General features: G+C 43.3%; 2 protein-coding genes across 2 annotated transcripts; both read right to left on the bottom strand.

The window, feature by feature from the left end:
- Positions 1 to 560: 560 nt before the first annotated feature.
- tnfrsf1b (tumor necrosis factor receptor superfamily, member 1B) lies at positions 561 to 5,652 on the bottom strand. The gene is made up of 10 exons (XM_037448500.2): positions 5,592 to 5,652; positions 5,212 to 5,290; positions 3,541 to 3,646; positions 3,165 to 3,290; positions 2,894 to 3,052; positions 2,645 to 2,738; positions 2,276 to 2,550; positions 2,043 to 2,129; positions 1,799 to 1,860; positions 561 to 1,701 (listed from the first exon to the last, which is right to left on the bottom strand). Exons 1-10 carry the CDS (start codon positions 5,636 to 5,638, stop codon positions 1,168 to 1,170), a joined length of 1,569 nt encoding a protein of 522 aa, XP_037304397.2. The 5' UTR covers positions 5,639 to 5,652; the 3' UTR covers positions 561 to 1,167.
- Positions 5,653 to 6,866: 1,214 nt separating this feature from the next.
- Positions 6,867 to 10,616, bottom strand: miip (migration and invasion inhibitory protein). The gene is made up of 10 exons (XM_062564162.1): positions 10,252 to 10,616; positions 9,902 to 10,095; positions 9,462 to 9,567; positions 9,258 to 9,369; positions 9,095 to 9,174; positions 8,864 to 8,990; positions 8,407 to 8,503; positions 8,166 to 8,285; positions 7,700 to 7,951; positions 6,867 to 7,547 (listed from the first exon to the last, which is right to left on the bottom strand). The coding sequence occupies exons 1-9, from the start codon at positions 10,469 to 10,471 to the stop codon at positions 7,820 to 7,822; spliced, it is 1,188 nt and encodes a 395-aa protein (XP_062420146.1). The 5' UTR covers positions 10,472 to 10,616; the 3' UTR covers positions 6,867 to 7,547; positions 7,700 to 7,819.
- Positions 10,617 to 11,822: the final 1,206 nt, after the last annotated feature.

The raw sequence follows: 11,822 nt of genomic DNA, 5'->3' as shown, positions 1-11,822 counted from the left end.
GTGGAGGAGGAGGGGGTGGTCTGTAAATATATTATGTACAGGATTGCAGATTTTTGTCGATAAATACATCACATAAGTGTGAAATATTACATTCATATTTGATGTAAAAAAACGAGGGATTTGATTAGTGAATACAAGTGTTAATGATAATGTAAAAGGGAACCTCCTCTAGTAATGGAGTGGCTCGGACTCGCTCACCTCCCTCTTAGCGTAGCCGCTTAGCTCCCTTGATTTTAATAGACAAACACGCCGATTTACACGAAAACTGTAACTGGTTTTGTATAACAAACTGTTTAACTTTCAAACTGATTAAATACATGTGCAGGTTGCTTTAAAAATAGATTTTCACTGTTTACAAAAGCGCGTTAATGAGCCGGCTTCCACGGGCTGCAGTATCAACCTCCAACCAGCAGGTGTCAGAAGAAAACACCTTACTTCATAGAGTACTTCATGAAATGTATAAAATATTTAGTTTGATTGAATATATCACTGACAATAATAAAATATCAGTAGTGTTGAAACGTGTAATTTAACAGGTATGCATTTGTATTTTAGTCAAGAATTTCCATTTTTTAATGTGCAACTTTTTACAATGACATAACATCTCAATATCACAATATTGTACATTATCATCATCTCTACGACAGCTTTGTGAACATGTAGTTACTTTGCCTATTAATATGTTTGGTTCAAAATATAGTTTAGAAAGTGTAATGCATTCTTAAAATACAACTTGCATGCACAAGTATACCTGAGGGAATACTGCTTAAACAGTGATGCATCAGTATTGTATCCTCATACAAGCATAATGTACAATAGGCGGCCTTTTCTTTTGCGAGACTTGTAATCAACGCTTAACTTTCAGAATTTTTTCAATTTCACAACCATTATGGGATATATTGTTAAATGAGACAAGCTGGAGGTGAGGCTAAAATATATATATATATATTACTACTTATATTTCCACAACATCACAAAAAGAAAGACAAAAATGTACATCTTTATTTACTCTATATACACATATAAACACAGAATGATGGTTGATGGCTTTGATATGGAAACAGAATTTGGGTTTAAGCCGGTCAAGTTAGATTATTTTTGAGGTTCTTTCATGACAAAAAGAAATAAACAGCTGGGTGTGTCTGTGTCTTTCCCGCATGTGACTCTTCATGCAGTGAAACTGTCACTGTCCTGCACCGACATCAGTGATTGTTTGCCAGCTTCTTGATGCGGGATGCTAAATGACTCCTCCTCTCCAAAGGGGAGTTTAGAGTCAACTTGCATCGAGTCTGTAGGCGTCACAGACGGTGTCCCACAGGACCTGTTTTCAATGTGGAAAGTGATGTTGACGTTGACGTGGGGGCTGGTGGTCACGGGGCTGATGACCTGGGGGCTGGTGGGCTGGGAGCTGGACTGGGAGCTGGACTGTGCGGGAACGTTTGGCTGCGGAGTGGCAGCTTCTGCGTTGGAAAGTAACGTCATGGGATCCGACAGGACGGAGAGCTGACTGTGGAGAGCTACCGTGGATTGCAAAGGCCCGATGGACTCCTGGCTGCTGGAGCCGTCCGTTTGGGTCAAAGTGGTGTTGCTGCACTGACTGTGGTCGCTGCAGGTTTCCCCACTCTGCAGCAGACTCTGGTGTTCTGGTGAGGGCACCTTGATATAATTCAGATGGTTTTCCCCCGTATAGTCCTGACCGAGCTACAGTAGAAAGACACAAGAACACGGATTCTCAGAATTTTGTAAAATAATTCTTAAAGGTTATCGAGGGGAAAAAAAGAAAACGCAGAACACTCACTTTATCAACTCTTTCACAATTGCCATTTGCATCTAGTTTAGGATTAAATCTTGCCGCGTCGTCTGCAAAAAAAGCAATGTGAACTTGAGCAAGATGCTGAAAATGAAAAAATATACGTTCCTGATGAAGATGTTCTCAAATAGTAGTCATTATCATTCTATATATATATGTATATACATCCATTTGAAGATAAAAAATAATTTAGATAGAGTCATAGCTTTTCCTTTTATATGGATGCAAGTACCTTTCTTCCAGACAGGTTTACAAATGAACAGCAGGACGATGGCGATGAAGAAAAGTAATAACCCAATCACACTGGCAATGACTGCAACTAAAATTGGAGTAAACAAGGGACACGACAGGGAGGCGGAAAGAGAGAGAGAGAGAGAGAGAGAGAGAGAGAGAGAGAGATGACACATTGATTAGAGTGGGCAATATTATCACAACCACTCGCTTGGAATCACAAAATCACCTCACCCAGTGTTTTAGCGGGCCATCCGCCCGATGGCGGGGGCCTTGTCGAAGGGTTGATTTCTGGCCTTGAAGAAGACGCCCCAACAGGCGGTGTGGCCCCTGTCCGTCCACGCGGAGCCTCGGAGTCTGACGTTACCGAGGCTGTGCTGGCGGCGTCCCGCTCATCGCGAGGCCAACGTTCTAACCCACGAGGCCGCGCGGTGGCTGCGGGAGCCAGCGGTTCGCACACGTTGTCCGAGGTGGCGTTGCCTTTGGTGACGAGAACCCGCCTCTTACAGCTGTTGGTGGGGGGGAAACAGAGCGAGATGGTTTGAGCTTGAGACGCGGGCGGTCAAACAGCCGGGCGCGGACGTGACTCCGGGCTTCACTCACTCAGTGTGCGGCCGGCAGGCCTTTGTGGAGGAGACTGTGTCAGAGAACGTCCCGCTGGGGCACTGTTTACACTTCACATCTGTGTTGGCTGTGCCTGAGAATGACACCAAAAAAATGTGGTCATTCGCCGGTATTTCGCAATCAAACAACTCAACGGCATCATTGAATGTCAAGGAGATCTTATAAAGCGATTAAGCCTAAGTCTCTTTATGGTGAACGTACAAACAGTGAAAATTGCAGTTACTGTACCTTCCACAAACACTCCAGCACCGCGTAGGCACTGCGTGTACCTGCTGCATGCTGTGCAGAACGGGTCATCAAAATCCATCATGCAAAACATGTTGGGTATGCACTTACACCTTGAACTTTGAGTAGAGGAGCAGACCTGGGCGTCCTGCAAACCTTTTTCTGCTTGTATGTAGAGAACAATGTTTTGCTTGGTTACGGGTTGAAAAATAAAGAAATTAAATACATATATATATATATATATATGTATATTTCAGACAGTGCAGCTACTGACTGGGTTTGCATTTGGCACAGTAGAAGCAGTTCGGAGCGTAGTTCCAGTTCTCCATGAAGTGGTCTGGTGGGCATTGTTCACACACAGTCTCAGTAGTTTCAGAGCATTCTTGAGTCAGCCGGTGTCCTGTTAGTACATATAACGTATGTTGGTTTGATCCAAATATATCATCATAGATTCACACCTAAAACAGCGTTGTTAATCACAGTAAAATGATACTTACAGGCATTTCATGATGTGGGAGGTAAGTGATTACTATTCTCTAATAATGCAATTAATACAATATAAGTGCTTTTATTGCATTGGCATGAGTCCGGTGTTAGTAATTCTAGAAGCCATTATGAATTGCAGTCCTTGCGGTGTACGTGTCACTTACCAGGGGGGCATTTCCTGCAGCACAGTTGGGAATTGTCCGACAGATACTCTGTTGTTGAGTTGAGACAGTTTCCATCTGAGTCTGCCTGGTAGGGCTTAGAGCAGACCTGTGGGAAAAGAGAACATGCATAACAGCGCGAAGAACATTTACATCTTTTCTTGTAATGCTCTGACACAAAGCTGCACTAATTCTGCTAGGGGGACTTTCAACTCACAGGTAACAAGTCATTTTGAAAAAGCCCCATGGGTCCATACTTCCTCATCGGAAGGACATTTTTACTGGTGGTAATTTAGACAAATCTACAATGAAGTCATTGGGTTAAACAGAAGCAGCAAAAAAAAAGGAGCTTAAAATAGGGCCCGACCTTCCGCAGCAGCGGCCACATTTTCCCCCTTCGGGTAATGCTGTGGGCCTGAGCAGCGGGGCAGGGTCAAACAGGCCCTCATTGTTCTGACATCGTAGGGGGTGCATTTCACCTCAGCAGTATCTCTTCCTGTCAGCGAGGGGGGTTGGGGGTTGGGGGGGACTCTGAAATGTTCAAGCTTAGGGCTCTGCACAAATCCTCTTTGTAGCTGCGTGTCTCTCACTGCCCTCCAATGAAGGAGCTCAGAACAACGCCGACAGAGAGAGCGATCGCATTTCTCGTCTGACAGGAAGCAGAGGCGGCGAAGTTCGGAGCACTCGCCGCACAGCGGTGACTTCTGCTGTGGTGTGACCGTGACCGCCCCTTGGCACGGGATGTGATGACAAGGACACACTTCTGTGAAGCTGCGTTGTGAACCATTACCGTCAGCTCGTCGAAGACGACGTTTTAGTCGTTTCACCCTTCCTGCCCGGGCTGCAGGCCTAAAGCAACCTCTTTGTTGAAATGCACGAGGAAGCCCGGAAAGCAGAAGTTCTCAATGTGAAACCGAATGTTGAGCAATTGAAACTAAATATTTAAAATCTCACCACAGTAAAAGTTTCTACTGTATTAGTGTCACACACCAGTTGAAAACAGAAGAAATGGGTTTTAAATGTAATCAAAAAAATCTTCCGTTTATTAATGACAACAGTGACAAAAAAGAAAGCCAAACTTGAAAAACCTTTAAACGATGAAATACATTCATTACAATTTAAGATTTATAGCACTATAGCAACATTTTTATTTCAAGCGCAGATTTTTTTTTTAAGCGCCTATTTAACATTACTCGTCTATGAATGAATCCAAGAAAGTCACACAATCTGAATCAGAGGTTGAGCAATTGAATCTAAATATTTTAAATCTCACCACAGTAAAGGTTTCTACTGTATCAGTGTCACATACCAGATAAAAACAGAAGAAATGCGTTTTAAATTTAATCAAAAAACTTCCTTTTATTAATAACAAGAGTAACTATGTAAGCAAAACTAGAAAAAACCTTTAAACAACGAAATGCATTCATGACAATTTAAGATTTATAGGACAAACACTGTCATTTCAAACGCAGATTTTTTTTAAAGTGCTTTGTTTAACATCACTCGTCTATGAATGAAACCAAGAAAGTCAAACAATTGACTGAGTCACCGCGTAGTAAGCTGGGGACCAGAAGAACGCGGACGCTGGCTGAAAGCCAGCCGGACCACGGTTCCTGACTGAACACGGGCTCACACGCATGACCTACACGGAGAGATGGACACGTAAAAACCTACCTTGAGAGTTTGAACGTTCAGCAGAAGCAGCGCTACAAGAATGTCCTTCATCGCCTCTCTCTTCAGAGCGAACTGCAGCCTGTGGGGGATACAGGCAACAGCGGGTGCACACTGATCATTTTAGAAAAGCAGCAAACTGTGTGGACAGAAAAAAAATTTCCTTGAAGTGAGTCGAGAGTTGGAAGGAAGGAAGGAAGGAAACGAGGAGGCAGGCGCCCGGCCTACATTCACAGAATGGTGAATAAGTGTTATGAGGTTTGAATGAGGTTGAACACTCATACTGCACTTCCACACGACGGATAGTGGATGTTTGCAGAATTGGATGAATCGATTATTTTTGATGTTTTATCTGCAGCTTATTAGAGGAAAAAACAAAATACCTGTAAAAAGGTTTTTCACAGCGCATTCGAAGTTCAAAGCACCCCATTCAGCCAGTTGGTCTGCGTAAGCACTCAGACTTCCCCTTTCAAGCCTTTCTATGTAAAAAACAACGTTTGGTGGTCTTCGTCACTTTGTACCGTAAACCTTTTAACCCAATGCCAATGACCTGGTCCCACTATTGGAATTGAATAAAACAAAGCCCCAACAAATGCAAATCATCATCTCCTTTCACCATTAACACATTGTTTTGACAGCACAGAGGCTGCAGAAAAATGACCCTTAAATTCTGTCCCGTCCCTGCTAGTATTGGTCATTTCCGGAGTGTCAATGAGCAAGGCACTGGAGGCAACCTCAGCTCAACTTCACCCTTTGAACTTCGGCCGTGGGAATTAAGTCAAACAAAAGGCACAAAGCCCAACTTATATTGTACTCTTGACTACCGACTGCCCGGCTGGTTTGGCTTCTTCACGCTCCCCTCGGTCTGATCCTGTGTGACATTTCACAAGAAAGTTTCCCCTCCCACACTCTCAAAATGTTTCTGCCACGCAAGTTTACAACTAAAGAACTGTTATCAACTGCTGATATCCATCTCGTTATGCTTTTTTTTTGGTTTTAGCACAATGCCTTCATTGTGGAATGTTGTGCAATACCGGTGTGGTTGCCACTGCATAACGTGACCAGCAGAAGCAAAACCCATTTTCAATATATATATATATATTTTTTTGTGTTGTCTATTTCGGCCTACTTTCAGGTGTGCTCATCTTCTACACTGTACGCCGCTGCTGAGTCATTCCAAACAGCCCGGCACAATGGGTTACGATTTGGATATGATGAAGACTTGTTTGAAGTAGATATGAACATTCTTTTCTTGCTGAAGTCACACACTTTTATTGGTATTGCATGGTACGGATCTTTGGCATCAGTCTGCTGTGCTGAACAGGAAACAGTACACGCAGACATTTTCACAGTGAGAGTGTGTCTGTGGTGTCAAGTAAGGACGTCTTAAAATCCTGTTAACTTAAACTAAACTGGGTGAAATAGAGGGGCGATGGCTGTCTGAAGGTAGAACATGCATTTCATTTTCTTAAGAAAGTGGAGCACGCTTTGAAAAAAAATGCCTGGTATTGTTAACGATTTGAAGAAGGTAAAAAAAAATAAAAAAGTGAAAAAGACACCGCTATGGTCAGTATCTGCAGTCGTTTCTGTGAGTAGAGTAAGTCACCTGGTTCATCTATCGTTGATAATTTATCACGTGATCACTCACGAGTCTTCAGTGTTGGATTGTAGTTTAATGATCTGGTACTAGGGTGTGTAGTTTGAAGGTAAAAACTGAAATAGCTGAACAAGGATATAAGCAGGGCACAAAAATATGCATGTCACATATTTGAAGATGCCACATTTCCCTCAAAACCATATGCGGTAACAAAATTGGTCCATTGGTCAACTTGGACACATTTTTTTTGATACTATGTGACTTTTTTGAAGACGCCTGCAAGATAGAGTATCTTTATCAGCCTCAGTGTTTCCTGCCCCACAGTCGGGATGAGTCAAAGGAAGTTAAAAACAGAATTATGCATACAACCCCGCAGCCCAAACAAACAGTTGCTAAGAACAAAAGGAGGGATTTGAAATCACTTCCTCAATGAAATTTTGCAGAGTTAAGTTGATTCTAAAACTGTTTCTGCATTTCGTAACAGTTTGAGCTCTTGCTTTACGTCCATGAGACTGCTGATGGTTACATTATGGAGTCTAAATACTATATGGCCCCACTTTTTATTATCTGTTCAGATCAGGACAGATAAAAAAAAAAACTGAAATGAAATATGCATGCCTGTCGCATCTTCCATTTAAACGTATTATTTTAAGCATGTAATCAAGCTGCTATGTAATTAATCACACAATCTGTATGTAAATAGAGAGAAAACCACACAACAATACATTTCATACCATGAAACCTCATGTGTCAAATGAATATAGTTATGATTAGGCACAAATGGCAATGAATTCTCCTTTGGGATCACTGTTTAATTGTTTCATGTAGGAAATCTAATTGTAACATAGTAATTTAACAGAGATATTACAGAAAATATAATAATAATAATAAAACACATTACAGTGACTGTAATACAAAAAGTACAAAGTACAAAGAGTACAAAAAATAAAATATTTTAGGATGGCATCAAATGTCTCAGGAGCCTCTATTATCACTTCAAAGAGACATTTCTTGTCAATGCAAAGGGTAAAACATGCTTCCTCGTTTTCTTTTGGAAGAGAAGTGTTGGAAGTTGTGACGAGCCAAACGTGACACTTCAGAGATCTGGTCAGAGATTTTAGCAGACACTTTGGGTGCATTAAGTTCCTGAAAAAAAACATCAGATGAGAGTTCTGCAATGTATGTATTTAAAAGATTCAACATGAATATTATTCTTTTACATTGTTTTAGAAGAATAATACAGCAGTACATTTTCATATTGTGCATGCTGGTTCACTCTTATTTGCTTACTTGAACTAGGGTTAAAGTTTGAGTTGCACATCTCCTTTTCCCACTATGACAAGTCAATGATCTTTATTACCTCCAGTTCCCTGTTTTGTGACTCAGTGGAGCCCTTTGTGTGCAGACTGCTGCGCAGATCGAGGCTGCTGGGCGGCGGCAGCGAGCTCTGACCCGTGTTCGACCAGCCAGAGAGACAGTGCTGGACCGGAGCAGCGAGATGCACAAAGAGCCAAGGGTGACTTCAGTACACTTAAATTAAGCCTTAGATCTCAGACGGTAAACTGCACAGTTAAGAAGTCAGAAATCGTTGTGTTACTCACCGATGGTAACCCCAAACTATCAGAGGGGTCGAAACTGCATCGCCGATGGGCTTTGTACTTGTGCGGTGGCAAGAGGGTCGAGCGAGGGATGCTGACCCTTTCAAAAAAAAAAAAAAAGACAGACATGCTGCTACAGTAAAATGTGGTGATTTTAATATAACTTGAAATTAGTTTCATTGTTTACTGTCAGAGTTGTCTGATAAATACATAAAGATAAAAAAAATTTGAAAGGCACTGAATCGATTTTGCCTCACTCATCACTGAGATTATATTTTTAAATTGTTGCGTAATAGCTGATACATTAGCCATCCTCAAAAAAGGGAAATGGTGACTCCTGAGGACACTGACCCAGACTAGAAAACTTAAATAACAAAAGAATGATAACCCAGCAGAAAATGAGTCACCCTCACTCATAAGTTGGGTCAAAGAAGTTCGGTCCAGGGCACACGATCGTTACCTGATGAGAGCCGGCTCGGCGGTCGTGTGAGGATGGGATGATTTCTGCTCTTTGCACACCGGGCAGCACTCCTGACCATGAAGTGGGACAGGAAACAGTCTGCTGTTGATCCTGTAAGAAAACGTACCTGAAGAACAAGATGAGCGAGCAGAGATGAGAATGCGGTCGAAAAAAAGAGAACAAATGAGAAAAGCAAGTACGATAAATGACCCCCCCCCCCCCCACCCTTACATTGGTGAGTATGCGAATTAGCCTCTGGACTGTTCTTGTCTGTGAGCGGCTGCAGGACGGATTGGTTCTCTTCGGGAAATCTGTAAAGAAAGCACATGAATAGTAATTTAACGAAGCCGTCGTCATTCAAGGTAAATGAGGCGATCCAAAGGGAAGCACTCACTCCGCTTGTTTGCCGTGGACACACTCGTCTTTATTGAGCGATCGAAACGTTCGCAGGTCATTGAAGAACTCGTCAGAGCGCTCTATCAAGGAGTCCTCAGCATCCAGGACTCCTTGGGGGGGACACACACACACACACTTCACCGGTCAGGGCTTTATGAGATGATTGTGCCTAGAAGACCGAACCCAGACCCAGAGGACGAACCTGCTATCCAGTCGTATCCGAGTAACGGCTGCAAACGTTGCCGGCCGGAGGCGGATGTCTCTTCGCATTCATCAGGCGGAAATGTGACTCGACTCCGAACCTTGCTCTACCAAATCGAACAAGCGGAGCAGATTGTCATGGTTAACATGCTCTTCTGAAGTCAATTTCAACAAATCACTTGTCAAAATGAGGAATTCATCCTAATTTAAAATCCAACTTCATACAAAAACCAATATACAGAGCCTTGTTGTTTCACCTGCGTTTCTGCCCAAACAGCCAAAAGCCCAGTGAGTATTTCTCACTGGGCTCTGACAAAAGACTACTGTTGAGTAGTTAGTGAAGCAGGGCCACTGAAGAATAAAGTAAGAGATTAACCTCTATTAAATCTGATTTTTTTCGGTTGATAACTGAGCAGAGCATCCCAGGTCCTTTAGTCCCACCTGTTCCATGCTGTGATTAACTAGACAGGACTTGGTGGCTGATGGGTCCACGCGCTGCAGCCTGCTGCGTGTGAAGGGATGCACGTGGCTCTCTCTGGAAAGGCCTGATGACGCTGCGTGGTCAGCAGTCCCCCTTCTGCATGTGGAGGTCAAAGACGGCGTTGAATCGTTGCTGGCTCCTCTCTCGCATGAATCTGACGGAAACACAGGGGAAGAGATTTTCAAAATAAAGTAGCGACGACAATGTCCAACAAATAATGACATGTCTGGCATGCCCCCCCCGAAACACGGTTCCGTGTGGCTATACCGTTAGTTAAGTTAGCTATCTCAGCTGATACCTATACGGTTACCTGCAAATCTTACAGTAGGTCTGGCGAAGGTGGCACCTCGGTGTCCACGGGTCGGGGCGTCTTCTGGGTCCCGCCTGTCCTCCGCCTCGACCTCCCTCCCCCTCTTGCGGCTCCGACTGCAGCCGCCGAGCGGCTCCAGCTTCTGTCGGTGCTGCTTCAGTCGGTTCAATAAATCTCTGTTACGCTGCCGCAAAACGTCCAGTCGGTCGACGGAGGACATTTTTTCTTCTTCAAATAACGCGTTTAAGGCGTCACATTCATACAGGTGAGAGGGGAACAACAAGCAAATGTTTCACGTAGTTACATTTCGTTTAAACCAGACTACACTAGCGGCTTCATAACAACAGGGTGACAACATTGATGTGATTGGCTGTTAGCCGTCTACCCGTCATGCATTGCAACCAACCGCGGTTTTATGTTAAAGGAACAGACACATATTTGAGCTACACGGCTGGATTCTAAACACGAGAGGGCGCTGTTTATTGAACTATTGACATCATCAAAAATTGTGAAAACATTAGGGTTAGAATTTTGTGAAAACACATTTTTGGCCATTTCTTCTAAACGCTGAGTTTGATTTTCACGAAACCTTCGGTGGATCATTATTGGTTCAATGTGCCCTTGATATATCAGAATGGTGGTGATAACTCCTTGTTCCATATGAGATATGGGCTAATTAACTCTGCAAGGGGTGTTGCGTAATCTGGCAGATTTTTAACTTCTGCCCTCACCAAAACTGCAGGATGTGTACACATTGAACCCCTGAACACACCCTAATTTTTTACAAATTTCTGAAGAATAGGGGGCGTTGTAATTAATGGTTGAAAATCTGCCTCGACCATACTTTATCTAATCTGCTCCATATTTCTCATATAGCTAACCTGTTCAATGGTTTTAAGAAGATATTACGTTTAATGAACTTTGCAAGGGGTGTGGCTTAATCTGGCAAGATTTATAACTTCCAAATGGCTTGGCCTAGTCTCAGCCATTTCTTAAAACAAGCTGTTCTCAGTCTGATGATACTCCTTAGAACCAACAGGGGGCGATATGACCACGTTCAAAATCATCTTACTCCAGGGACTGTGGCACCGGATTCAAAAGGCCTTTGGAAGCCATCACACCTCATCACATCACATCCATATACCCCGGTCCACCTCCTCCCTTCGCTTCAACCCCACTAACACACAGGGTTGACAGCGCTAAGGAACCCCTCCCGCTTCAACCCCACTAACACCCGGGGTTGACAGCACTCAAAGACCTCCCTTCCCCCCCCCCCAGCCAGGTCAGGTGTTTGGATGAAATACCACAGCTGCTTTGACGAGTCAATGGTAGCCAGAGAAGGAAATGGATGAGATGACCTTAGGCTGTGCTGGAAAAAAACACTTGGCACAGGGAATAAAGCATGATATTTATCAATGAATGAGAAGGCGGGTCCTCAAATGCAAAAAGTTACTGGATTTGGCTCCATTTCGGCTTCGCTGGGCGTTCCGCTGTGCTTTTTTCCCCTTCTTTCTGGGTTTCCCACATAAAAAAAATCGCCACCTTAACGTGGTGGAGGAGTTTGCGTGGCT

The sequence above is a fragment of the Pungitius pungitius genome, chromosome 8 (assembly GCF_949316345.1).
Source record: "Pungitius pungitius chromosome 8, fPunPun2.1, whole genome shotgun sequence".
In the NCBI taxonomy this organism is placed as follows: Eukaryota; Metazoa; Chordata; class Actinopteri; order Perciformes; family Gasterosteidae; genus Pungitius; species Pungitius pungitius.
The sequence above is the reverse complement of the archived record's forward strand: the minus strand, read 5'-3'. Positions and strand labels throughout refer to the sequence as shown.